At 56.0% G+C, this 26,134-nt stretch overlaps 11 protein-coding genes across 11 annotated transcripts; 6 read left to right on the forward strand and 5 right to left on the reverse strand.

The window, feature by feature from the left end:
* Positions 1 to 3,216: 3,216 nt before the first annotated feature.
* Positions 3,217 to 4,696, reverse strand: B0T15DRAFT_493835 (NMT1/THI5 like-domain-containing protein; the record flags this gene model as incomplete). The annotated part of the gene is made up of 7 exons (XM_062866975.1): positions 3,217 to 3,674; positions 3,734 to 3,879; positions 3,952 to 4,068; positions 4,207 to 4,331; positions 4,388 to 4,457; positions 4,510 to 4,611; positions 4,662 to 4,696. 7 exons carry the CDS (start codon positions 4,694 to 4,696, stop codon positions 3,217 to 3,219), a joined length of 1,053 nt encoding a protein of 350 aa, XP_062721466.1.
* A 1,057-nt stretch (positions 4,697 to 5,753) lies between these two features.
* On the reverse strand, positions 5,754 to 6,457 carry B0T15DRAFT_533121 (uncharacterized protein). The gene has a single exon (XM_062869343.1). It carries the CDS (start codon positions 6,223 to 6,225, stop codon positions 5,980 to 5,982), a length of 246 nt encoding a protein of 81 aa, XP_062721467.1. The 5' UTR covers positions 6,226 to 6,457; the 3' UTR covers positions 5,754 to 5,979.
* A 1-nt stretch (position 6,458) lies between these two features.
* Positions 6,459 to 7,346, forward strand: B0T15DRAFT_533123 (carbonic anhydrase). Its single transcript, XM_062869344.1, has one exon. It carries the CDS (start codon positions 6,485 to 6,487, stop codon positions 6,896 to 6,898), a length of 414 nt encoding a protein of 137 aa, XP_062721468.1. The 5' UTR covers positions 6,459 to 6,484; the 3' UTR covers positions 6,899 to 7,346.
* A 217-nt stretch (positions 7,347 to 7,563) lies between these two features.
* B0T15DRAFT_502752 (FAS1 domain-containing protein) lies at positions 7,564 to 9,176 on the forward strand. Its single transcript, XM_062867442.1, has 2 exons — positions 7,564 to 7,818; positions 7,879 to 9,176. The coding sequence occupies exons 1-2, from the start codon at positions 7,687 to 7,689 to the stop codon at positions 8,932 to 8,934; spliced, it is 1,188 nt and encodes a 395-aa protein (XP_062721469.1). The 5' UTR covers positions 7,564 to 7,686; the 3' UTR covers positions 8,935 to 9,176.
* A 483-nt stretch (positions 9,177 to 9,659) lies between these two features.
* B0T15DRAFT_493838 (uncharacterized protein) lies at positions 9,660 to 10,298 on the forward strand (the record flags this gene model as incomplete). The annotated part of the gene is made up of 1 exon (XM_062866976.1): positions 9,660 to 10,298. One exon carries the CDS (start codon positions 9,660 to 9,662, stop codon positions 10,296 to 10,298), a length of 639 nt encoding a protein of 212 aa, XP_062721470.1.
* A 3,658-nt stretch (positions 10,299 to 13,956) lies between these two features.
* Positions 13,957 to 15,775, reverse strand: B0T15DRAFT_434782 (putative diphthamide synthesis protein-domain-containing protein). The gene is made up of 2 exons (XM_062865805.1): positions 14,497 to 15,775; positions 13,957 to 14,451 (listed from the first exon to the last, which is right to left on the reverse strand). The coding sequence occupies exons 1-2, from the start codon at positions 15,703 to 15,705 to the stop codon at positions 14,029 to 14,031; spliced, it is 1,632 nt and encodes a 543-aa protein (XP_062721471.1). The 5' UTR covers positions 15,706 to 15,775; the 3' UTR covers positions 13,957 to 14,028.
* A 125-nt stretch (positions 15,776 to 15,900) lies between these two features.
* B0T15DRAFT_206220 (major facilitator superfamily domain-containing protein) lies at positions 15,901 to 17,917 on the reverse strand. Its single transcript, XM_062862625.1, has 2 exons — positions 17,114 to 17,917; positions 15,901 to 17,036 (listed from the first exon to the last, which is right to left on the reverse strand). Exons 1-2 carry the CDS (start codon positions 17,715 to 17,717, stop codon positions 16,102 to 16,104), a joined length of 1,539 nt encoding a protein of 512 aa, XP_062721472.1. The 5' UTR covers positions 17,718 to 17,917; the 3' UTR covers positions 15,901 to 16,101.
* A 1,183-nt stretch (positions 17,918 to 19,100) lies between these two features.
* Positions 19,101 to 20,837, forward strand: B0T15DRAFT_206209 (soluble quino protein glucose/sorbosone dehydrogenase). Its single transcript, XM_062862624.1, has 5 exons — positions 19,101 to 19,180; positions 19,232 to 19,603; positions 19,679 to 20,068; positions 20,158 to 20,510; positions 20,584 to 20,837. Exons 2-5 carry the CDS (start codon positions 19,307 to 19,309, stop codon positions 20,813 to 20,815), a joined length of 1,272 nt encoding a protein of 423 aa, XP_062721473.1. The 5' UTR covers positions 19,101 to 19,180; positions 19,232 to 19,306; the 3' UTR covers positions 20,816 to 20,837.
* A 1,055-nt stretch (positions 20,838 to 21,892) lies between these two features.
* B0T15DRAFT_533134 (uncharacterized protein) lies at positions 21,893 to 22,275 on the reverse strand (the record flags this gene model as incomplete). Its single annotated transcript, XM_062869345.1, has 1 exon — positions 21,893 to 22,275. Exon 1 carries the CDS (start codon positions 22,249 to 22,251, stop codon positions 21,895 to 21,897), a length of 357 nt encoding a protein of 118 aa, XP_062721474.1. The 5' UTR covers positions 22,252 to 22,275.
* A 1,262-nt stretch (positions 22,276 to 23,537) lies between these two features.
* Positions 23,538 to 24,402, forward strand: B0T15DRAFT_511589 (kinase-like domain-containing protein; the record flags this gene model as incomplete). The annotated part of the gene is made up of 2 exons (XM_062867922.1): positions 23,538 to 23,663; positions 23,716 to 24,402. 2 exons carry the CDS (start codon positions 23,538 to 23,540, stop codon positions 24,400 to 24,402), a joined length of 813 nt encoding a protein of 270 aa, XP_062721475.1.
* A 219-nt stretch (positions 24,403 to 24,621) lies between these two features.
* Positions 24,622 to 26,068, forward strand: B0T15DRAFT_574986 (uncharacterized protein). The gene is made up of 4 exons (XM_062870975.1): positions 24,622 to 25,069; positions 25,148 to 25,194; positions 25,304 to 25,580; positions 25,696 to 26,068. The coding sequence occupies exons 1-4, from the start codon at positions 25,037 to 25,039 to the stop codon at positions 25,966 to 25,968; spliced, it is 630 nt and encodes a 209-aa protein (XP_062721476.1). The 5' UTR covers positions 24,622 to 25,036; the 3' UTR covers positions 25,969 to 26,068.
* Positions 26,069 to 26,134: the final 66 nt, after the last annotated feature.

Below are 26,134 nucleotides of genomic sequence, written 5' to 3' on the forward strand. Positions count from 1 at the left end.
GATTACCCCGTTCCTGTCCTCGGATTATTTGTCGAGTCCGACAACTCCAGGCTTACCTCAGTAGACGTCAGAGACACCCAACCAGACACAGGGCCAGACACGTACCTGCGCCATGGCCACCCGTACCGACTGACTACGTTCTTGTGTCGGAGGAGGAGATCAGCTGACTGTCGAACCAACACCATGCTATCAAACAGAAGATGGTCGGGCTAGTGCTCGCGCCAATGGATTCTATCCAAGCCTTTGCTGCGCATCTCAAACCCGGCTACCATAGACGGTGCAAACCCCTCCCCCGGCCGAACTCAAGTCCTTCGTTGCATTCCTTGCTATGCGATTGATCAATCCTCTTTCTCGACTAACCCCCTCTGCTACTGGCACGCCCCAATCCGCGCTGTGCTCCGGGGCGATATTGTATCTGATATCCTCCATGCTGCTGCTGACATTTTATTCCTCCAGGAATTGCCTGCTCTTAGGTCCTCGGTTTGCCCTCGTTTTCGTGGCGTGAGAGTGTCAGACACGTTGCTATGGCGACGGCCCCCCTTTTCGTTGTTTTGTTGACATCGTGACATCCAACATATACCAATACCGAACCAGGTAATTATGGTCTGACGTGGAATATGCGCACTGGAGCTTGCTAGCTATAATCAGGTAGGCTGCCGTCTTGGGTAAGCCCCGTGTCCAGCTCCCGGTATAGCACGCCCAGGACCAATCAAGGCCGAGCTTCAAAGACGCGGTCGCCCACACATTCCGGAGGACGAAGATGCGACACTGGCTTGGTCAATCCCTAGCCCACTCTCCTTCCACGCAGAATGAAATTGCGCCGGTGACGGGGAGAAGAAAGGCAGGAAGCCAACGTGGTCTCGCTCCTCGTCTCCGTGTCCCAGCATCCAGCCGAGAGCACAGTGATAAGGAGAAAGACCATGCGCTTGACATGGCCAAAACTCCTAGCTAACTAAGCTAAACGAAAGACTTCTAGAAACACTAGGCACTCTGCAAACACCACCCGTCCCCCCAACCCAACCCGCCCTTCCCACCACCGAACGATAACCACCGGGCAAGGAGTGACTGAAACCGAACCATAACCACTAGCCAAGGAGTGACTGAATTTCAAATAATGGTGTGGGGCCCCGAGTCCGGGACAACAGATCAGGAAGCGAGCGACTAAATACCACTTGGCGACAAGACCACTTGGTGAAGGAATGATTGAAAATCAACGCTTGTTGAGGCCCCAACTCCCGTAACAAAAAACAAAACGATGCGGTAACGACAGACTAAGAACGCCAATGGGACCTCGTGGCCGACGACCCCGTGGCGGTCCGACCACTCGGCTGATCCGACCACGGGGCGAACAGTTACCTCTGGCCCCTGAGCTGTTCCCATAAATTCCAGACTAAAAAACAAAGCAAGAGAACGAAGGGAGCCGACATGTAGAAGTCGACGTAGACGAAAAGCAGCAGAACGAATGGAGCCGACGTCTTGGAACCGGCAAAGGCGAGAGAACGAATGGGTCGTGAGTGCCGTGACGTGTGTGCGAACGAATGTTGCTTCGAGCAAGTCTGTCGAAAAACCTAGAAATCGAGCGAGCGTTGGCAGCGAAAAGTCGAGCGAGCGCAGCAGAGAAGCTTCCGGAAGCAGTTGAGGAAAGAAGGAAGAGGAGGAAGGGGGGACCGGAGCGGGGAGACGCCAGTACTTAAAAGATAAACTACACGGAAACGGACGTCTCGACCATCCCAGGTAAGCCGGTATCTGCCACCGTCTCGCTAGTGGTATACCTTCACACGGGCTGTAATGGGCTTGGCAGCCCGTCACCAGTCGTATGGTAGTACATACTCTTATAGATGTAATTCTTCTGGGGATGGGCCATGGGGCTCTACTGAAGCGATGATGTACGAAGTTAAATGCTGTCAGAAAAAATATGCCGCTACCTATAAGACTGCCATTTATTAGGCCTTATACATGAGCCGCCTTTCCCGAGGGGACAGTCACGGTAGTTGCAGATACCGCCGGTACGTTTCAGGAAGGTACAACCGTCTAGGCACCGTCGACGGAGGGCTTATTGACAGTTCGGAACTAAGGTATCCGATCTGAACGTTCGGCAAGACTTCTCCCCGCGCGCTAGAAGTCAGCAGCAAAAGCGTCATGCGTCTAGGGCGCACCCCTTCCGGCACTATGGTAGATTGGAGGACCAGATCCTTCTCCGCAGAGGACTGTGAAGAAAAGGGATTAAGCAAACGATTACTGCTTACGTAGACTTTGGAATCGTTGCTCAACACGTTAGAATGGTACGGACGTCTGGAGAGTGGGAGGCTGCGGGACTGGTAATTAAAGAACGGTTGACCGACGGTTGATTGTCAGTCAGCAACGGTGTTCAAATGCTCGTCTATAGTGGCGAACGTCTTCCAGGACCCGTCAAATGTGTTAGAAGTCAGTACGGAGGTTGGGGTTGCTCACACGGTGGCTGTAGACCGGCGGGAACGGGAACTTTGGATCTTGGGACCAGAGCGCGCCGCTACAACGTACCGGGGGCAGGCCATTGCTTCTGCCTGAGTGGCGTACAAACTAGGGAATATGTCCGTGTGAGGGGTGCGCCCATGCACTCTAATACTGACTCTATTGCTCTCTGCTCTCCTTTCTTATCTTCTTCCTTTCTCCCCTTCCTTTCCATTCTATTCTATTCCTTCTTTCACTATTTCCTATTTTGTATTGCTCTTCGTTCGCTCTTTTACGTTTCCTTCCTCTTTCTCTCTTTCTATATTTATGCTGTCGTTTGATTAACTAACTTTGCGTTAAGAAGTTTGAGGTACGGCCTCAGACTGAGCCAGTGTCAGGAGGTGGATGATCCTAGCATTCGGGCTACTATATACGAGCTATAGTCCGAAAAGGCCATCTCTTTCAGAAACGCTCAACCCCTTTTGAGTAGTTGGCACAGATCCGACTGCTTGACGAGCAGCGCATGTTTGCGATGGCCGAGTAGCTTGGACAGCCCGTGTGGGACGGCAGCACAAGGACAGGACATTCACATAAGCTCATCCATAAGCCAGATTGTTTCAGGCCTGGAGTTTAGCCGCTAGGCACACACGTGTATTACTACCCTATCGTGCAGAATCTCCTAACTGGATACCCCTTCATGACCACAACGAACGACAACAGTTGGTGGGTCAAAGCCTTCCCTGTCCTGCTCAACCGTCAGACGGTGACACCCCAGGCCTTGAAATTTCAAGCGCCGACTTTGGCCGAGGTACCTCCACAGCCGCAGCCCTGAAGGCGCTGGAAGCCGCCGTTGAGACGGACGTCAGCCTGGATCTCGGCCATCTTCTTCTGGTCGCCGGTGGGGTCCGTCGATTCCTCGTCCAGCGGCCACTGGAGGAACTCGTTGGTGTAGTTCGGCACGAAGGCCTCGTCCAGCACGCCCAGGCGCTTGCCGTACTCGGTGACCTTCTCCCAGTCGCGCTTCACGTTATTCAGGTCGCGGGAGAAGTAGGCGAAGCTCCGCTCGAAGATCTTGCGGTTCACGTCAGTGCCCATCACAGGCTTGAAGTCGACAAACTCCTTCCAGGCCTGCTCCGGCTGCTTCAAGACGAAGTCGGTGGCTCGTTTGACCGCCCGAAGGAAGGCGCGGACCTTGTCCGGGTTCTCGGCGATGAAGCGCTCGTTGCCGATGTAGAGGATGGAGCCTGGGCTTTGCATTAGTCGATGGAGAACGCAATCAATGGGAGTGAGAGAAGCGCCCAACAGAAGCAGCAGCATTTCAAGCCCGCGGCGCTGTCTATCCGGAGCATCTGAACGTCATCGCGAGGCCGTCCCTGGGAGACGAGCCATTCCTCCAGCTCGACCATCTGGACATTCTCGAGGCCGATTCCGCCGTCGACGGTGCCCTCGCTAGAAGAAAGGCGATTGAATGCGTCAGAGCATGAGTCATAGTAGAGAGGTCGGTAGAGGGATAAAGCTAACCGGATGGCCTTGGCTACATTCATACCGCAGCGCACCGCCGTGTAGTCCGCGGGCGTCATGCCGTAGTGCGAGGTCAGCTCGTCTAGCTGGATCTTTCCGAACTCTCCGACATACGCGCTTATCCAAAATTGTCAGCCATTTCTTACCGGATCGAGATGTCTGGGGAGCAATTTGGGAGCAGAGGGTTTCTCTCAGGGGCAGAGTGATCCCCGAGACAGCGGGATTGGGGACATCAATAGCGCGAATACGACATACATCCGTTTGCCCTTGAGGCTAGTGAAGTCCGAGGTGATTCCGCTGCCCTTGAGGTAGACAACGCCGGTGAAGGGCTCGTCGAGAAGGGAGCCGATGGACAGCACGGGAAAGCTGCGGGCTTTGGCCTGGAGATATGATGTCAGCAAGGTCCATGGGATCACGGACGTTGCCTAGCACTTACCGCGAGTGTATGTATCATCGCCTTTAGGGCCAGCTGGACGGCACCTCTCCCCACCACTTCGGTCACATCACTGAGGCGCGTCAGGGCAAGAGTCATCAACACGGGGAAGTCGCGCTTCGTACCTGGGGTCATTCGGTTCGAGGATGGCGACCTTGATACCTTCGTCGTGGAAAAAGCCCTTGACCTGAGCCAGGTAGAGCGGAGCGTGGTACGGCGTAGCGTGCCTAGGTTCGGTCAACACTGCCGGCAGAGAACAACGAAAAGACGCCACTACCAGTTGGTTAAGAAGGTCAACTTTTCAGTGGACATCTTGACAGATCAAAGCGTAATAAACTGTAAAGTGTCAGCCGCAACTCACTTGTGCCTGCTTAGGCACTCTGGGGGGAAATCATGGAGGCGAGCAAGTCCTTTCGCTGGTATTACCCAGATCAAGTTCTCCGGTATGATCTCAGCCCGACAGCCCGCCGTGGTATCCCGCTATCTGTTCTTCCATGCCCGTTTGAGGACGAGGAGGACGTCGGCGAGGAGACCAGCAGCGGAGCTTTCGGGCACCCGGCTTGCTTTGTTTTACGGTACCTTGATCTGATCTGGATAACATCCCTGCGGCAGGCCATTGCTTCTGCCTGAGCGGCGTACAAGCTAGGGAGTATGTGTCCGTGTGAGGGTGCGCTGGTTCTAAATTCTTTGGTGATGACGGTTAAGATGAGATCCTCGGTGTCAAAAAGGATAAAGTCGACGGACGAGCGGACAGGCAGGCGATCAAAGGCTCACAGCGTCTTATATCTCCCGCTCAACCCCCCCATGCTTCCTTGATATATCCGTGACATTACCCGGTAATCCGCGCAATGGAGGCCACTACATACTCCGCGTCGTGCTGTCATACTCGCCCGTGGTTCGTGCATCGGATCGACACAGTATCCGAAGTCGGCGGCGAGATGGACTTACCTATTAGTTCGCATCGGGAATCTCCGTGGGATGTCCACAGGCCAAAATGGAACGTGTATTTGGCCTTCGGGCACATAAGGTATGTACAATACGAGGCAGGCACTACGAAATACAATCCGTAGGTTGGCAAAGCTTCAGAGACGCATTTGGAAATAAGAGGATATAAGGAGAGTGAAAATGGACTTAGATGAGTGGCAATAATCATACGCAGCCGTGGACACAACTTGTACAGTACCTGATAGTATCTGGTTCTGGACCTTGATCCCACACAGCGTTAAATACCTCGCCGCCGTAAATGTCAGGCGGGCCCCGATCGGATGCAGGAAAGCGGAGAACGCAGAACTCAACAAAATCTGACAGATGGAGCAAGCCACGGGGGCTCAGGGGGGTCTCCCAGTGGGAACGGCAATGGTGAATAACAGGCTATCCATAGAGTAGCTTCACGTATTATCAACATGACAATCCGGATATTATCAATACTATCAAACTCTTGCCCTCGGAATGTCCATGACTTGCAAGATCAACCTCAAGGCAACACTAGAGGAAGGGTTAGGGTTGTACTATACGTCGACGTCCGCCAAGCCGCGCCCGCCGCGCTAAGATTTTCGCGCTGTCGATCCGTCTTGAAGCTTCCATTCGCTGAGCATTTATCCGTATGATGTCAAGCTTGTTGTTGTGAGTAGAAATTTGCTCGCCACCAGCTGCAGAGGGAATCCGAACATTGTGAGAGCGATGCTCAATTCGCGTGTTGGTGCAACACTGCTGAGGTCTATATCCCGCCGAACACTCTCCTCACCCGCCGTTATCAGACAAAGCTCGTCATCGGCTTTCAAGCCTACCACTGCCACCCGTAGCAACAACACCAAGATCGGCGCTGGCAATTGGCGCACCATGGCCGAAAAGGACGTCAAGGACTATCTGCAGCAGACGCACGACCGCTGCTTCGAGCACAACCGCGCGTGGGCGGCCAACAAGAAGGCGGCGGACCCGGACTTCTTCGTCAAGCTGTCGGCGGGGCAGAACCCCGAGTACCTGTGGATCGGGTGCAGCGACTCGCGGATCCCCGCGGAGCAGATCACGGGCCTCGAGCCCGGCGACGCGTTCGTGCACCGCAACATCGCCAACCTGGTGTGCAACACGGACCTCAACGTCATGAGTGTCATCACGTACGCGGTCGAGCACCTCAAGGTCAAGCACATCGTCGTGTGCGGCCACTACGGCTGCGGCGGCGTCAAGGCCGCCATGACGCCCAAGGACCTGGGCCTGCTGAACCCGTGGCTGCGCAACATCCGCGACGTGTACCGGCTGCACGAGAAGGAGCTGGACGCCATCGCGGACGAGGAGGCGCGCTACAACCGGCTCGTCGAGCTCAACGTGTACGAGCAGTGCCGCAACGTGGTCAAGACAGCCAGCGTGCAGCAGTCGTACGCCAAGAACAAGTTCCCCGTCGTGCACGGTTGGGTGTTTGGCTTCCAGGACGGGCTGCTGAAGGACCTGCAAGTGGACTTCCCGGGCATGCTGAGGGACATTCAGAAGATCTACAACCTGACAGACAGCTCGGCTTGACGGGGGGGCTGGTTTGGCACTTTATCTAAGGTAGTCTATGGAATTTATGTACAGGACGATATGGATGACTGAGGCTCAGATTGGTAAAGGTGGTTCGGAGTACGGAGCTAGACATCTGTTAACTTGAAAGATGTGCATAAGGCGGTGAGAAGGAGTTGAGGTTGAGTAAATGCTGACTGCTTCTACTGTTATATGACAAAAGCAAACTTCAGTGCCTGTGCTCTAGGTGAATGGGTGATGAGAATGGTGAGCGGCGTACGGTGGCTTGCTGGACTCTATGGTTGTAGACGGGAAGTAGACAAGATCACAGTACTCGGTGTCGGCTTGGTTGTATTAAGCGTTTCTGTAGCATATCTGCAAGTACTACATATAGCCTTCAAGCTGCAGATGTTTGTTTTCCATCCGGCCGTACCTAAGGGGTGATATGTTTTCGAGATCTGGAGCTGCGTCCCTATCAAGGTTCTGACTACAAACATCGCTGTCATCAAATAAATGTGCGAGCAGAGAGACCCAAATCTGCCGCGTAGGGTGACATCAGCGCTAGTGTTGGCGAAGGCAGATGAAAGGGGTCCAACTATTTCATGCACGCCTGAGGCTCAGCTTACAACACTCGAGCTTGGCTTTCCTATTTAGGTCTCATTATTAAGTCTTCATTCCTGTGTTGGCGCCTGCGTCGGGCTCTCAACTTTTGGTTCTTCTTCACTCATTCATTGTCACATTGCATCTTCAACTTCGTTCTTTCGAAGCCCCAAGGTATCCTGTTCTTCTGACATAGCGCGCTGCTCGAAATGGTCCGCAGGCTCTCTGCCGGCCATTTATTAGCCACCGCTATATCCCTAATCATTCCTACCCAAGCCGTGAGCCTGGAAGCCACACTCGCGGACCAGGCAAACCTCACAGCGTTCCGCGGTTTAGTAAAGGTGTGCTACTCCGAAGACCTCAGATCCCGTTGCTCGTTAGTTAAACTAAGAGATATGCAGAATCACACCCACGTATTCGCCGATCTGCCCGAGGGCGTGACTGTTGTCGCTCCAACCGACAATGCCTTCGGCAAAGTCGGCGACTGGGGAACGTACAACGCAAGCGTGGTCGAGGCAACGCTGAAGTACCACATCCTCAAGCAGGCAATTGCCATGCCCTCCATCGCCAAGGGCGACTCCATATGGGCATCGACGATCCTGACCGACCAGGGATTTGCCAACGTGACCAACGGCCAACGGCTTCTCCTGACCAAGCAGCCGGGCGGAGAGGTGGTCCTGACCTCGGGCTTCGCGACGCGGGGCACCGTAGTGGTGGAGGATGTCGCATTCGACCACGGGCTGGTGCAGATCATCGACTCGGTGATGCGCATCCCCGAGTCTCTCCCCTCGACCGCCCGCAGCGCGTACACGGACCTCACGGCCTTCGTCGGCGCGCTTTACGCCACCGATCTGATGCGCGAGCTCCTGAACGAAAAGGACGTGACCATCTTCGCGCCGCACAACGCCGCCTTCCAGCAGCTCGCGGGCACGCTCGCGGCCATGGACAGGGAGAAGCTGCGGCGCGTGCTGCGGTACCACATCGTGCCGGGGCGCGTGGCGCACCTCTGGGAGCTGCGCAACGGCAGCGCGCTCGCCACGGCCGACAGCGGCAACAGGGCGACGGTCACGCGCAGCAACTTTGTCTATGTCAACTCGGCCCGGGTCATCCAGTCCGACATCCTGATCGCGAACGGGGTCGTGCACATGGTCGAGGGCGTCCTTAACCCGGACAAGGCGGACGCGCGGCCCGATGAGACGCTCACCACGGCCCAGCCGCCTGTCTTTCCGTCGCTTGTTGGGCCGACGGCTACGGGCTCGACGGTGCCGACGCCGTTTGCGTCCGCGTTGCCGTGCACGGCCAGCTGTGCTACTACGCGGCCGAGCGCTGCTGCTACGGGGGCGGGTGAGCAGGGGGCTAGCTCAAAGAATGCTGGGGTGTCTGCAAGATGTACAGGATTGGTTGGGGCGGGTGTTGGTGTTGGGTTGATGGTTGGTGGTCTCATGCTGGGGTTGTAGTAGTCTATACTGTTTATACTGGGATACCTTCAACAACGACAACATTCAGGGGCAGAGTGGTGGATGCTTGATACTCTTTGATTGTCTTCTATTCGCAGATACCCTTCTTCTGAGTCAATGGTATTCCATTTTATATCTCGTTTCACGGTTACAATAGAGCTCCCTCCATTGTTCAACATCACGCTGGATTGTGCGAGATCATTTTGTAGTACAATAGGGGTATGTCTCACCCGTCACCCGCGCCGTGCTATGGATTCACGTGTGCGTTCATGATCTCTAGATGTTTTATCACCAGCGTTCTCTCTTACAACCTCCCCCCCCCCCCCCCCCCCCCCCATCATCCATTTCATTAGTCCCGGAACAAGGGACCGAAGAAGTAGTGTATATACCCCTTTCGGACGAAGAGACCCGCGTGCGGCTGTCGACAGTCGACGGTTCACACTAGTCGACACCCCCGACAGCTCATATCAGATAGAACCCACGGCTCCCTATCTCGGCCCTCCCTCCGGAACCAAGTCGGCGTCACAGTCAGTGAGTCACCCTCCCCTCGGCATGTGCGAGAACTGACCCGCCGCAGGCGTTTCTTCCTTCTTCGCATCGTCACAGAGCAGCACGACACATCTTCGCACCTCATTAGTTCCCTTTGCGCCGCAGAAGACGTCCTCGCTTTGCCTCGCTGCTCACCAAACAAACAAACAAAAAACAAATCAAAACTGTAATCGAAGATGGCTCGCCGCTCCGTCCCCCGCGTGCACGACCACCCCGGTCGCCGCCAGCCGACCTCGCCCCTCGCCGCCAAGGGCATTTTCTTCCTCCTCCTCCTCTCGCTTCTCGGTCTCCTGGTGGAGACCGCACCCGCTGCCTCCGCCACCCCCGCTACTACTATCACCACCACCACCACCATCATCATCATCACCACCAGCTGCGCCCTCCCCTCCTCCTGCGCTACTACCATGCCGGCTGACGACCGGTACATCCCCGCCGAGACCACCAGCAGCAGCAGCAGCACCACCACCATCATAATCAACAACAAGCACGGCAGCAGCAACACGAGCACGAGCAAGAGCAAGAGACACCAACATGCCAAACCCACCGAGCACTTCCAGGACTCCATGTATGACACGCCCGGCCACGCCATCGCGGCCGGCCTGATCGTGGGCGTGACCGGGACCGCCCTCTTCTGGGCCATCATCGGCGTGGCCGTGTTCATGATCAGGGTGTACTTTGCGTGGATCTGTCGGGCACTGTTGTTGGGCATCCGGAGGGGATGGGGTTGGCGCTGGCATTGGCGCTGGTACTGGCACGGAGGGGATGGGGAGGAGGAGGGGGTTGATACGAGGAGATGGGGGGTTGTTTTTGTTTAATTTTGACGGATCCCCCAGGTACTGGGGTACCTAGGAGTGGGAAATGGGAAGGAGGGGGGATAAAGGGGGGGAGGGAGGGTTGACAAGGGCTACCTACCTAGGTGGGAGCCCTGCCCTGTTCATAGGGCACTTTGAAAAAAGACGTGCTTTGTCGGTTGCCAAGCTTCAGCGTGTGTGTGGTAGTAATGGTCTGCATATGTGACCCCCACAGACAGCAACAACCATTCGATGAAGCGGTGATTCGTTACATAGGTGCTGGACTACTAGTGCCTGTTGACGAATGCTTGTCTCTTCCCCGACAAGGACACTGATATGCCCTGCTTCTCACGAGGAAGTCTATTGTGTCGGGATGGACTCCGCCCTTCTGACAACATTATCTACGATCATAGTCCCGGCTACGGCTCTTGCTGCGCCTATCGTAAACACTCGTCGGCGGAGATCATAGCAATGCTAATCAAATCGTCTTCCCTGCCTTCCCGTGGTGTACGAGTCGAGAAATCATGCCCATCCCACCTTGCCTAGCCGTCCTAATGCAGCCGGCCACCCTGAGCTTGACTGCACCGGTACTGAAACGGCTTGAATTAGGCAATCTGACACTTAGATCGGATAGTTGCTCGTTTGCGGGGTGTTGATGAGCGTTGTCGGCGGTTTAATTGTCTCAACTAATCCCGTTTGCGGATCTCCGCCGGTACTATCCAAGGGCCGGTTCTAGGCCTCGTTAAGATCCTTCTTGCTACTAGTAGCTTCATCTGACCTGACGGAAGGCGACGTAGTACCTCACCAGCTTACGCGTGGCCCTTTGTGACCGCGAGGGGTTATGTCTCGAACTTCCAGGGTGCGCCTGAGCAGGATTGCCCCTCGCTCACTTGGCGAAGGTACCATGTTCAGTTGCTCTGGGAGATCAGGAACAGAGACTCCAGTCCCAGCCGTCTTACTGCACCGACTATCTCACCCAATATTCTGTCCAAGCCTCGGTCGTGAAATCACGGATTCGTCGCCATAAACCCGTGGCGATGGAATCCTCGCCGCGAGAGGCCGCGCAGTCGCACTTCGGCGGCGGGGATGGCGCTGAGAGAGAGGAGTCCAAAGATGAGGTCACGGGAAGGAATACTATCCAAAATGGCCGGCTGGCGGTGGCAAGTACCGCACCCAGGACTACGAGGTGGCGGTGAAATACGACGAAAAGCCCGGTGAGGGGAGACGGCCAAGGCGGTCCCACAATACATAAAGGAGATGGCGGAAAATCTGAACGACGATATCAAGCAAGCAGAGGAGAGCCGTCGATAACGCTGGGCTATCAGCCGCGGTCTCTGCAGCCCCGACACGTCAGACGCATACCAGCGGCGACGGGAGCCGAGAAGACATTTCACCGAGACGTATCTCCAGCGACGCCGGCACCATATACCAGAGCTATGCCGGCGTGAAGGCGGATACGGATGGGACACAGCGAAGGGCAATGGCACGGCCAAGGACCCGACTGGTTCCACAGCTCTCTTTGTCTGCATTGCCAGAGGGAATCATCTAGAGTGCCGCCCTCTTGAGGATCAAAGGAATTATGTTCCACTCTCTCCGCCCAGAAGGATGGACGAAAACTTTATCAAGCTCTTTCAGGACATCAAGATGTTCTCATTCAAGATGAGAGAGCCGACTATGGCTGATGATGTAGCCGGGCCGCAGGGAGAAAGACGACAGAAATGGATTCGCCTTGTGGAAGGAAAGATTGAAGAAGTGGAACCTGTTGGACGATGGGAACGGCTACTCCCGCGTCCTCAGGTAAGTCCACCGTGGAAATGGGGTGATCTGCCTCTCCCTCCCGGGATCCAGAATGCGATGGGTTGTCTGACAGTCAGCGACCAGCGAGTTCCCCTGTCGTCCTGGCGAGCCGGGCTTGTCTTGGGCCAAACGTGAAGTTTACCTTCCCGGCCGACTGCCGACACTGAGAAGTGTTCTGGCGCCGCTTATCCGTAACTCATATAGGAAATAGGTATTTATTCATGCCGGGAGTATGTTGATTCAAAGCGGCCAGCTATATATATGACCGAGATGACCGACGCGGGGAAATGTCAGATTCGGGGTTGTAGTCTGTTCCGTGGCATCCGTGGCGGTCCTCGGAGATCTGGTCCTTGTGTGTTTCCAACTCGTATTCGAACTGAAACCGATGGGCCGTCGACAGAAGGTCGGCCCGTGTTGTGGTCGTAAACAACACGGCTTCGATATTGAAGCCGCATTGCGGTGAGCTGACCAGCTCTTCGAACGCCGCCTCCATGAGTGGGGAAGCCTGCACCACATCCTGCCGGACTACCGAGAGATAGTAGCGGCTGATCCCGATGAGGTCATCCAGGCCGCATAGCGCCAGAATACCATCGGGATCCGAGTGGCGGCGGCTTCTATATTCCACAAGCGTTGATGGGTATACAGGGCAGTCGCTTTCTGGAGCGTGTATGCATCCAAACGAGCGCATTCTCGCAGGACTGCGACGGTGGGTCCGTGGGTGGGCGGTTTCTCCTCGTGTAGAGGATACCGATACATGGTGGAGGGTAGCAGGTATATCTTGTACCGTACATGACAACTTCCAACCCGCCCCAAATTCCTCTGGGACGTACGCAATGACACCGACGCCGTGTGGTCTCACGACCAAGTACGCCTCGGCGGAGGGTCATAGATGTTCGACCCCTTGAATATGCCTGCAAGGACCGTCGACGAGGGCATCCCCCTTGGCTATAGCTCGCGCCAGTTGGTGACCGGCGCGTCGTCGTCGCCGTCGCTGCTCGCCGTGTCGGCGTCGACGGGAATTCAAAAACGATTACTACGCTCCGGCGTGGCGGTTTACTTCAGCTTAGGACCCAAGTGTGACGCTAATCTTGGAGGGCAAGGCTCATTTCCATGCCTGACTGCTCGGCCGCTTTAAACTTGGCGAGCGACTTTTCCAGCGCCCCCGCGGCCGGCCCACAACGTACAAATGATAATCTACGACTTGATCTCGACCACGCTGACACTAAGATGTGGTGGTGACTTCACAGTGCAGGTCACCAAGGAGAACATCGTTTTGGTCGCCCAGCATCGAAGGTATGGGGATGAAGATAAACAAGCGAACGCATCCACATGCACATTCGTCATGAGGACCAGAACGTCAACATTCGTTTCGTACATTACGTCAGTCATTGGGAGACACAACTTGTCCTTGCACACTCAACTCACCATCAGAAAAACAAAATCCTGTGTCTGGTGTACTCTCCCCGTGTCCTCTCTTCTTTCCCTGATACCTACGAAAACACCGCCTTACCGGATAAACAACTTTCCTCCTGCCAATCCAGCGGACCAAAACCCGCCATGTAATACGCTCTACGTTGGCAATCTTCCTATTGATAGGTCAGAGGAGGAGCTCAAGGCCATGTCGAATCCTCTTCGGCAAATGCAAGACGTCCCAGGTCCCAAGTCGTATGTCGTACTCTTACTTTATGAACCTTTGGTATAAAAGGCGGTGACGCTTTACTATCTCGTTCCAAAACGTTGAGGCTCGTTGCTATGCCTACGAACGTAACAAACACATGACCAGAGCTGGTCGCGACCGCCACAGGTTAGCGCTTGAATACTTGACATCGGACACTTCAATCGGCAAATTTCATGACACTTTACTCGCAGTTTCCGTTGAAAGAGTCACCATAAATCTAGCACAGTCGTGCTCTGTTGGATGATCTTTTCTTTGTTTCCAATCAAATACGAGACAGTGCTACCTCCTTTCAGCATCCTCTCCAACTGTGTAACCCCGGGCAAGTCCGCTCCTACCCTCCTCGATCGCGGTGCTTGCCTCCTCCGCGTAGTCGCTCCCCAGACCCTGCCACGTCCGTTGTGACCGGAGGTACTCGGCGCCGGGGCTGACCACCCCGTTCACCATAGCCAGCTCAGCCTTGGGCCGCAGCGCCAGAGTGCTACTCGACGATGTATCCTCTCCAGCAGCGCTCCCGTTCGGCTTAGCCTTCCCATTTACCCCCCTCGCCGCCCCATTCCTCCTCATCGGCCGACTGGTGCTGATCAGTCTCCCCGTGCGGAGATCAAACTCGGGCGGTGCCGACTCCTCCTCATCATACTCCTCCTCTTCATCCTCCTGCTCCCTCTCTTCTTCCCCTTCCCGATCTGCCTCTTCCCGCCCCTTCTTCCCATCTCCTTCCCCTTCCCCTTCCGCCCCAGCGCACTGCACCCTTTCGATCCCACCCCACCACTCCCCGCTCCACACCCTCTTATCATCCCCCATCAGCGCCACCTCCAGCTCGAAGGGCGTCACCACGGGGCGGTAGAACTCGCCCCGCTCCTCCTCCTCCACCAGACTGCTCTCCCAGCAGCCGACCACGACCCAGCCGTCGACCTCAGCAAAGTTGGCCAGCTTGGCCGGGTTGAGCTTGCCCACCACCATCGTATAGCTCTTCTTGCCGGCCGCCGCGACCTGCTTGCGGATGGCGTCCACCGAGGACAGGTAGTTGGACACGGAGAGCGTGTTGACCAGGATGCCGATTACCCCCGCCGAGGCGAGGGACAGGCAGCGCGCGTAGCGGCGGCCGAGGAGGCGTTGTGTGGAAAATGTGTTGTTGTTGTTGCTATTGGATGATTGGGAGGAGGAGGTCGTGGTGGGGTGGATGTGTAGGGCTTGCACCCGGGAGGAGAGCACGAGGAGGAGGGCGGTTGGCGGGGTGGAGATGTGGAAGATGGAGTACGTCTTTAGGTCGATAGCAGAGGTGTCGGGGATGTCGTCGCCCTGCAAGGTGACGAACTTTCGGTTGGGTATTTGGCCGGTCGGGTCGCGGACGACGGCTGTGGAGAGGAGGTTGGTATAGCCCCTGGTCTGCAGTTCAGACGCGAGACTGGGGATGTGGTTCTGGTAGGTTACGTCGGCCATAAGGACCACCTTCGCGTCCCTGTCGGGGTATTGCTTCTCGAATGCGGCGAGGGTCTCATCGCGCTCGAGGTTGTGATGTGTGAAGACGCAGATGACGGGGAGGCGGGAGGTCGGCGAGAGGCACGAGCGGCCGTAGTGCACGACCACATCCGCGTCAACATGTTCGGCTGCGATTTCGTCGACGCAGCATGCACTGTACGAGGTATCGGCGAGGATGTATATCTTCTCCGGGTCGCTAGGTGAATCCGCTGATCGCCGAAGAGGCTCAAGCTCTGCGTTTAGCGCCTGGAGCACCCGCGGTGCATCTCTGAGCATCGCGTCTGGAAACTGAAGGGCTATCCTCTTCCACGCGCCCTGTCGGATCTCCCGCGCTGTCCGCGCGATCTCATAGATGTCGCGCAGCTCATCGTCTGTTTTCGGGCTTGTTTGTGCCTCAACTTCAGACGCCGTCACGGCATACTCGAAGGCATGCTCCGCCGGCGTCGAAAGGACGGGTGCAGCAGACAGTCCAGCCATGATTGCAAGGACTAACAGGTGGACGACTTGAGGCCGAAATTTCTGGTGGGGGACGGGTCGTGAAGCTAAATTGCCCCGCGGTTTGGGTGACGTCGGGTAGCTGCGGGTCTTTACAGGGGCAAAACAGGGGTGTTTTGCAGCTTGGCGCAGGGTCCTGCGATTCGGACGTTGAACAGTGAACAGTCATCCTTGCCATTCACGTTCTCGTCAAGCAGCTGACCTCAAACATCACCAAGGATACTAGGGGAAGGATCTCGATGCAGTAACCTTGTCCACGTCCGCTTTACCACCTAACCTACGGTAGGTAACTATCTAAAATGCTATCCACTTAACATTACTACTCATAGCGTGTTTGAATATCTATCGTCAGCTCAAACAGATCTATCTCATCACCCTCTAGAAGATCGTACGCGGATTCCATCCAACGGCTAGCACACGCGCAGTTCCGTAGCACACCAACGCTACAAAATATGCGATACCAGAAAATATGATTAGGTTCCTCCATCCGTCTTCGCCTGGCGCCGAATCCAGCAGGGCACCTCCAATCGGAACGCTGCTGAGGGTGCCGAAGCTGGCGACCATCATGGCGGTCGAGAACAGCCGCCCATATCGCCGATGGTCGCAGAGCTGGCCGAGGCAGACAGGCATCAGTCCCAGGTTGCTCCCGCTGGCAATACCGAAAAGCACCGAGTAGACAATCAGCAGGGCCTTGGACGTCCCCGCGGGCAACCATAACGCCAGAACCGTGACGACGCACAGCGCGATGGTGACAATGATGATGTTGAAGCGCCCGAAACGGTCGGCCAGAAACCCAGGCAGCACTCGTCCCAGCACGGAACCGGCATTGAGATATGACAGCAGCAGGTAGCTTTCCGTCGCATCCTGTCCGTGGGCGGCGGCGAACGAGACGATGAAGGTGACCGGGACAAACAGCCCCCACTCCATGAAGAAAATGCCGATGGACGCAAAGGCGAAGCGGGCGTCCCGGAAGACGGTGAAATCCGGCCAGACGGACTGCACCTTCGGGCGGCCGTCTCGGCCCTTCGCAGGCGTCAGCCTCGTGCGGATGAACAGGTTGGATGGAACGGCAAGCCCTAACATGATGAGAGCGAGGATGCGGCAGCTCCAGGCGAACCCGAGGTTGGGCAGCAGCGAGCGCAGCAGGACTGGGAACACGACGCCGCCAACGCCGCCCGCCGTGCTGGCAACGCCCGTGGCCAGGCCGCGGCGCACGTTGAAGAAGTGGGCGATGGCGCCGTAGGCAGGACTATTGAGCAGCGCGCCGCCGAGGCCGCCCATGACCGAGTAGGTGAGGATGATTTGGTAGTACTCTGTCGCCACGTCAGCCTTTATATTCATTCATTTTAACTGCAACTCTTCGCGACAATGAAAAGCATGCCAAACATACCATCACAAAAGCTGAGCAGCACCAGACTCAACACAATCAACAAGCTTCCCACCGCAACCAGCAGCCTCGCACCGAAGTGGTCAAAGATCGGGCCGACCTGGATCCCGACGAAGAAGACGATGAAGAGGTACAGACTGAAGATCCAGCCGATCTCCGACGCCGTCTTGTCGGCCAGCTGGTGGGTCGAGAAGTACGACTCGAACACGGCGGCCGAGTTAATCAGCCCAAACAGCGAGAGCATGGCGCTGAAGGAGCCCAGCACCACCAGCCAGCCCGTCACGCCGCCCTCGGGGAAGTCGATGGTCGTTGCCGTTGTGGGCGCGGCCGAGGGCAGCCGGGCCAGCTCCGCCTGGGCCCGAGCCTGGTCGTCGTCGTGGTCGGCATTTTCCGGATCCGGGCTGTCGGAATCATCGCTTGCCGTGTGTGGAGAATCGCCGGCTTCGCGGTCGACCGTGTGTGCCCGGGCGGTGTGAGTCGTCTTCTCCAGGTCTGCACTATCTAGCTGCTCTAGCAATGACGGGGCAGACGACTTGGTGGCGGCGGTGCAGCTGCTGTCGCTTGGGCTGGGATTCCATGGGATGGAATTGTCTCTTTTTGCCTCCATCTTTTCATCACAAGCCTCCAGACGGTTGAGTCCGGTAAGGAAGCGGGTTCCGTAGCGGCTTTCCGAGCTTCGGCTCAGATTCGCCCCTCCGCTTTGAATTTGATGGATGCGTCCGGCACAGGTTTGCTTCCCAGATGACGGCGCACAATCAAAGGTACAAGTACCAAGGTCGTACCCGCCGGTATGCCCACAAACATGAGATATTACAGATTGGATTTGAACAGGACAACAAAAGATCACCCCAACGGAAGGAAAAAGAATTGTGAGAGTAAGAGAAACTGAAATTTCGACATGGGTCTCGGCATTTTTCTCCACTTCTTCGGCCGCCCCCGATTTACAAACGCCGGCGCGCACCGGGTTCCCAGCGTATCCGCGCCGTTCCCGAGCCTACTTTTGTCGGCATGAGTTGTCGGACAGGACTCGACCGTGCCTTACGTGCAAGGTCGAACAGTGACCGATTGTGCACCTCTCTTAACTCCTCGAGTCCGGGCCGTGCTTCACGTTTCAACTGCCGTCCTCCCCCTGAACAACCTGGTTCTTGGCACACACCGGTCACCCGAGGTTACGCTGGCGGTGAACCTGAGCATTCCACGTTACGTCCCTAGACTCGTCATGATCCGACACCGCGTTCTTATCAAAGAGCAGTCATCGACTTGGGTTCCAACTCTCGTACTAATCATTCGATCTTCGGTCGGGCAGGTAGGGTGGAAGTGAGCACGACAAGTGGTTCCTCGTCTAGGGCAGTATTGGGAAGACAGCGCGACTATGATATCTAGTGGTAAGTGCACGTATCTGCTGATGGTATAGAATATATTCTCTGCACGCTGCATTGTGGCCGTGACCTGGCTGGAAACACGCAAGTCGTGGAACCCAAACTGCCGCTTGACCCTAGCCATTTCTAGATTTGGAGACGACACAGATCAGAAGGCCTTACATAGTACTTGACAGGCCGCATCAAGCCGGCATTTCTAGCCCCGCCTGACATTGAGGAGTCGAATGCTACTCTAAAGAAGGCATCGACAAGATTGACGTTAACATGAAGACCAAGCGGGCTTCTTGGCGGAAAGCTAATCCTCGCCGGACAAAAGTCCGCCGAGAACTCCCATAGATTGCGAGGGAGCCAAGCCGGCCGGCCATGATCCGGGGCCGTACGGAAGCACCCAGTCCAGTTCGTCGCCCGCCAGCGTCGATCCGGTTGAATCTCGCAGCATGACCGCCAAGCAAACATATATTACTGACCCCAGCTCCATGGGCTTCCACCCATTAAGGTCTCCCGCTTGGGAAAACAAACCCGCACGCTGATATGACGACAGCGACATGATAACCATGACTGGGGTATCTAGCGCTACCTCACATGTCGCAGTTATTAAATAGCCCTGCTATGGCTCCAGTGCAGACTCAAATATGAGTGCTGGTTCGGCCTCTGGAATTTTGTGTGAACCGTGATCTACGTACCACTGAGTGTAAGTGATCGTTCATTCCCTTAGGACCTCCTCACTTATAATCAACTCCAGAAAAGCTGCCCGGCTGTTAAGTGGATCGACAGCTACACGCAGTACGTCATTCGCGACTCATCTTGGTAAACAGTCATGGGCCATCTCGGCACGGTAGTCTCGGGCGTCCTTGCCCTGACGTCCATACTCGTCCCCGGAGCTGCGGCTCAGACATGCCCGGGCGTCAGCGGCCGCTTCCAGCCCAAAATGGGCGCTGGCTACCGATACAGCGTGCTCGCGACCGGACTTCGCCAGCCCCGGCATATCGTGGTGGACTCTGCGGGCAACCTGCTCGTGGCTGAGGGTGGCAGCCAAGGCGTGAGACGGCTCGTCCTGCAGGACCAGGGGAACATCGTGTGCGTCCAGTCCAACACCCAGATCGCCAGCGGATCGGTAAGAGCAGAATCGTCGAACGCCCTGCTAAAATAATTGTTGAGTGCACTGACAAGCAATTGGCACCCTACCTAGACAAACCACGGCATCGCGCTGAGCGCAGACGGCAAGACGCTGTTCACGTCGAACCTGGCCAGCGTGACGGCATACTCGTACGACGCCAGCACCGGGCAGGTCGGTCAGGGCAAGCAGATTGTGACGGGCATGTCCTTCCAGGGGACCCACCCGACGCGGGCCATCGCCACGTCCAAATGGAGCCCGGACACGATCCTGGTGGCTCGCGGGTCCATGGCCAACGTCGACACCGGCACGACGCAGCAGTCTGCGGGCCGCAGCATGATCAAGACGTTCAGCATCAGCCAGGGCATGCAGGCGGCCCACCAGTACGCCACGGGCGGAGAGGTGCTCGGCTGGGGTCTCCGCAATGTGGTCGGCCTGACCGAGGATCCCATCTACGGGGGTGTTGTACGTACTCTTACCTCTTCTTGATCATCCATGCTTATTATGTGACTACCTCCCTACATAATAAAGGCGGACTGACACTGCCGGTCCAGTGGTCCGTCGAGAACGGCATGGACGACGTGCGGCTGAACGGGCGCGACATCCACATGGACAACCCGGCCGAGCGGCTGAGCTACCACGGCGAGCTCAACGACACGGGCAACCGCTACAAGGGCCTCAACTACGGCTACCCCTCGTGCATCGCCGCCTGGGACCCGCAGAACGTCGGCATCAGCGGCCTGCTGGTCGGCAGCCTGTTCAAGCCCGACGGCGTGCCCAACGTGGCCGCCGACGAGTGCACCCGCCGCATGACGGGGCGCCTGCACTTCCACGCCCACACCGCCCCGCTGGATGTCAAGTTCAACGCCAACAGCACGGCCGCGTACATTGCCTTCCACGGCAGCTGGTATGTTCATTCCCTAGCAACCCTGCCCTTCCCTGGGGATATGTCACTAAGAAACGCAAAAACAAAATAAAAGGAACCGCAACCCCGCCGACGGCTACCGCGTCACCCGCGTCGACTTTCGCAACGGCCAGCCCGTGCACGATGTCACCAGCAAGACGGCCCAGGTACCCGTCATGGAGAACGCCAACGTGGGCGGCTGCCCCAACAGCTGCTTCCGCCCCGTCGGCCTGGCCTTCGATGCCAAGGGCCGCCTGTTCGTGTCGAGCGATACGTCGGGGGAGATTTATGTCGTCTATGGTGCTTAGTTACGGGTACATACATACACCACCTTCATGCTACTAGTAGTAGCTAAGTGGTCGGGAAAGGCTCTGTAGCCAGCTTGAGGGTATACGGTGAGGGGGCGTGTGGGATGCGGAATTTGATGTGTAAGCAGAGTACTATCATCAGATGGGGATGGTGACCTCCTTTGGAGCTATCGTTGCGGTAGTATAGTATATGATTAACGGACGCTCCCTTTGCATGGCAGGTTATCGTGCTGATGGCCAACGACCCACGTACTAGTAGCAACCAAGCTCACTTTGCATGACCACGTTGGTGGTGTCGCCGGGGAGGGAGGGGGCTATCATCGGAGTAGAGCGTTGGAGCAATTGAGGGCAAAATTAGCTTTCCTGTGTTGAGAAGATGGCTTTGGGCAAGAGCATCACGACTGAATAGGTTGGTAGATACCTATCTACCACCGCACCTCGCTAGGTAGGTGCCGGGTGAGGCAGGCTACCTACATGATAGGGAAGAATGAAGAGTCTCTTTCCAACCATATAAAACGACCCCTTGACCTTTTTACCTTACTGGTCGGCCAGAATGCCCCTGCCAAGAAAGCATCTCGTCGTCCTCTTGCCGTGATATCTGTCCGGCGACACACTTGGCAGTTGACACCTTCCTCTGTCTGGTATTTTCTAGACCCGACTGAGAGGCAGTGAGGGCGATGTGGGATCAGGACCTGCCTATCTAGATTTCATCTATCTTTCACTAGTATCTGACTAGAAGCTCTCAACAGCGTTTCCATCACCTCTCTATTCTCAATCGCGCCGACCAGCGGACCACGAACGACAGTCCTTCCGCATCACTCCACCAAAAATCAGCCCTAGCTTAAGGGTCATACCCCATGCACACCTTTACTTCTACTTCGCCTTCCCTTTGCCCCGGCTCGCCCAAGTCGTCTTACCATCAGCGCCAATGTGGTACCAGTCCTTCGTCTTCTTGCTGTACACCCAGTAGCCATCCGCGGATACAGCGCCGTCTGCGGGTTCCTGCGTGGAGGAGGAGCTCTTCGACATAGAATTCGAGGAGCCTTGGGTCGACTTGGATGCGGAGCCGGACGACTTCCTTATTTTGGCTGCGACGACGAGGCTTTGGGATCGCCCTTCGACGACGAGGATTTCTGCCGACCACCGAGTCGCTGCTTGAGTTGAGCGCGGGTGGCCCAGGAGCGCTCGCTGCCTTGTAAGATACCCTGCGCTCTCGGTTCGTGAACTGCTTCCCTGGTCCACTCCTGACAGCGGCGCAATTGACTTTTCGGGACCAGCAGCTTCGGCCCATGGTACTGCTTGGCTGGGGGCGGGATTGAGGAGCAGACCGAGTGAACCTGGTCATACAGACTCGCAGGGACGTAGCTGATCTCCTTCATTGCTTGTAATGAGACTAACTCCCGAGGGGGGTGTACCGGTTTCGGGTTGTAACGCATGCCGGTCTGCACACTGCCTTCGACGTGATAGAGGTATCCAGATCCATCCTCTTCGAGCTCGACAAAGATATCATGATGATCCGGGGGGGCGCCAACGTAGGCCTGGATGAAGACTCGGTACTAGGTCTCGGTGTCCTTGGAGTGAGCCATGCTGAAGGACCTCAGAGAATCTGTAAAACGGTTGGTCTCACAAGACAATTCGCCATGGCTCAGAGCATCCCTCCGTACCTTGATACGTATGTTGTAAAGGGAAGAAGGGGACAGGTGAAGTGCTGCTAGCTGATTTTTTAACTCTCGGGAAGTGGTGCCAGTTGATGCTGTGGATATTATGCCAGACATAACTCGAGAGATCTTAGGATAGCCTCTGCCTTGAGATATATCTCGCTCTTCACCTACTCTGCGTATGCCTCTCCAACCGCTGCTCAACTTCCATGATGACAGTCCCTGGGCTCCCGGTCCGTAGCCTCAGGGCCCAACGAATGAAACGTCGTATGGTCATCTTTGTCCAAAGATAGCCGTGATAGTCCCAAGAAGATGTCGGGAATCTTGATGCGTTACCCGGACTGCCACAGAAAGCCGGCCAGCGGCGCGATGGCCGGCGATGACCGGCGTCTTGGTGGTGCATGTAGCCCAGCACTGGAAACAACTGCTTACAAGGAGAGAATCAACCTAGGGTCTCAGCCGACCACTGTCCCGTTGCATGTTAGAAGTTAGGAACCGGCGATGTTTCATGTACTAGACTCTTCAGCTGGACCCATGGGCCCATTGTGCTTCGACGCGGCACATAGGTAAAGGAGACAAGGTAGTACTGTTTCGACATGAGACATTCGCGGGAGCACCTGGGTGTTTGTCTCGACGGCCTTCAGCCAGGCAGGCGAATATAGAGTTGGTGGCGGGGAGCTTACTGAAGCGGTAATAGAATAAGAACCCAGGTCCAGTAACACCAAAATCGGACCCAAGCAACCTGCTAGCTCAAGCACAGCAGAACCGGTCTGGAACGTTTCAACTCAATCTTCCCCCGAAACTGCATTGTGGCTTTTGTTTTTTTACCTTATCTTTGGCGTGGCATCTGCATCTATAATAAGGCACCGTTCAAGTTCAACAAGCGGGGCTCCCCAAAGGCCCCCAACATTGAACAAACCATTGGAACCGTGGAACGTTGGGTACCTATTCTCATCGCCCGCCACCTGGACACCAGCAACCACAAGTCACCAGATTGTAATTCTCTGATTATTCGGTTGAAGAACACAAGCAGGATGACAAGAGAAATGGGATTGGAAACCGAAATGTCCAACCTTTACAAGATCCCGTTTTATGCGCTAGCACACACACTAGCCGCAAATCTCCCGTCAACCGAAGAGATTGAGGCCGGCGAAGAGATCAACACCAAGTTCTTCGACGGCCAATACATCGTCCGTGTCGGTCAACGCTTCGTCGTCACATTGGTTGATCCGCCCTCTCGAGGGGGAGAACATGCTCTTTGTCAGCGAGCAGACAGACATCCCGATACCGCGAGTCTACGCCATCTATCAAAGGGAGCACTCTTCCGGTCGCACGTGGACATACATCATCATGGAGTACATTGAGGGCCGGCCTCTGAACCAGTGCTGGGCCTCCTTGGACATCGCGACAAAGGAGTCGATCGGCTCCCAGTTGCGTGCTTCGCTCGACCAGCTTCGCAGCCTCGCTCCACCGGACTACTTGGGGAGCCTTGACCGCCGCCCACTCTACGACGACCTGTTCCTCACGGATGAGGAGGAGATGCCACGCATCAACGGTCCGTTCGCGTCGGTAGCCAACCTCGCCGAGGCTCTGGTCCTGAAGCTTCAGCACGAGGACGACGGGTTTCCCGCCGAGAGAGCGGCCTACTACCGGCGTGTTCTGTCTCGTGTCTTGCGCGGCGACGGCAACATCAGGTTCACGCACAGCGATCTTCAAACCAATAATCTCATGCTGAGGCCGGACGGCAGGGTGGTCATTCTGGATTGGCAGTCGGCGGGTTGGTACCCTTCGTATTGGGTATACTCTGTGGCTCTCGTTGGTTGCGGTTTGTGGGAGGATGACTTCCACGCTTGGGTTCCCAAATTCCTGGATGAACATCCGAACGAGTATCTGTGGTTGGAAAGTATTCGTACTTCTCTTTGGTATTAATAGTTAGTGCTGGTTGTGGCGTGGCTGCGTCTGGTTAATAAAACTGCTTGTCATTCTCGCTTGCTTCATATCAACACGTGGCGTGTCCAGTATGGTATACCGCGTGAAGCTCAGAACCTACATGATTTGTTGGTGATGAGCCACTGTATTATCAACGTGATAATAAATTAGGTAAGGAAAGGTAGGTCAGTCACCTTTGCTTTTGTCAACAAGACAAACAATTGCCCAAATGGCTGCCAACCTTCCTATCGTCCCCTTCGCAAACACCGCGCAGACAAATTCACGAAACCAAAACCCGCTCTATTGCCAGTCCGTCATCCACAGACAGCTGCGTTTCACTCATTGCCCATGTCGCCGCGGGCCAAGCCCAAGACACTGGAGGACCTGCGTCGGGCCGAAATCGAGCATGGGCAGCTACGCGCGTTGTGCGCGATGGAAGAGGCTCTCGAAGAAATCAGCACCCACATAATCGACATAAAAGCACTTGAGCTCTGAACATCGCCATCGGCGACCCTCTTGATCTCGACGGCGGGAGACCCTGGGAGATTGGGACAACGTTCTTTCAGCCCTGGGTGCCCGACGAAGTCTTTGGGAATCTGTCAGATTACATAGAGAGTTGGCACGACCGCTTAACATGGGATGTGGAGAGCTTCGGGTACCCATGCGAGTAAGCTACCTGAGGACTATCAACTTGTCTCAGTATCACTACTACAATAAACGCTAATAAGATTATCACAGGTGGCAGTATGGTGATACCAAGGCTCGGTGGTTCAACGACTCTATCCAGGAGTTGTACAGAATGGACCCCAGCGTCTGAAACGAGCCGTGGGAGTAAGCGGCGTCCATTTACCTATAGAATCAAGCGAGCTGCAGCCACTACTAACACGGGAAATTCTGCCAGCGTCGACCAACACCAGATCTATGAGAAGACTGGACTTTGGCTTCCGACGTACATGTTCCGCGGTCTACATGTAGGCAATTCATCGCACCCCACCGAATACTTATCTGAAGCCGCGTACTTCCCCGTTGATGAGAACCAACCCCACATCGCCTCCTTCATCATCGACTCAAACGAGGCACCGGGCGACCAAGTCCTCCGAAACGAGGTCGACTACGCCATCACGCTCGTCAAATACCGGCTCGCACAGGGCCGCCACACCAACCATCACACCAAACCCGTAAGAGCCCCGGTCCAGTCCCGCCTGGCCTTGGTTTCCCGCGGGGCATCCTTCTCATTCGTCTTCAAGACTCCGTTTGCCAAACCGCTCTCGGGACTAATTTGATTGGGGGCAGGCCACCATCTACACCATCGAGCGCGAGAGCTTTGCCCGCATCACACAGGCCTACTTCGACGGCAAGACCAACAAGCTGGTCTTGCGGCAGTTGAGACACCTGGACCTGTGGGGACCCAAGCCCCCGGACGACGCCTACACCCTCCTGCGCTGGATGGCGAACCACCCCTGCGGCCATACCGAGTATGTTGACGAGGACGAGCCGGAGGAGGAGGCCAACATGACGACGGACTCGTCGGATACGGTACCGAAGCTCCTGCTTGGGCAAGCCTGATGTCGCCCGTGGCCTTGCTCGCTCTTTTGCTTAAGTGGTAGCGGGACATTGGATAGCTCTAGATAGTTCAGGACGGGAAATGCTACTCCAGTTTGCTGACTTGACTACCGAACCACATATCATATCACATGCGGACACGATGTCTGGTACAATACAGCACAACGCC

The sequence above is a fragment of the Chaetomium strumarium genome (genome assembly GCF_033439665.1).
Source record: "Chaetomium strumarium strain CBS 333.67 chromosome Unknown B0T15scaffold_4, whole genome shotgun sequence".
Lineage (NCBI taxonomy): Eukaryota > Fungi > Ascomycota > Sordariomycetes > Sordariales > Chaetomiaceae > Chaetomium > Chaetomium strumarium.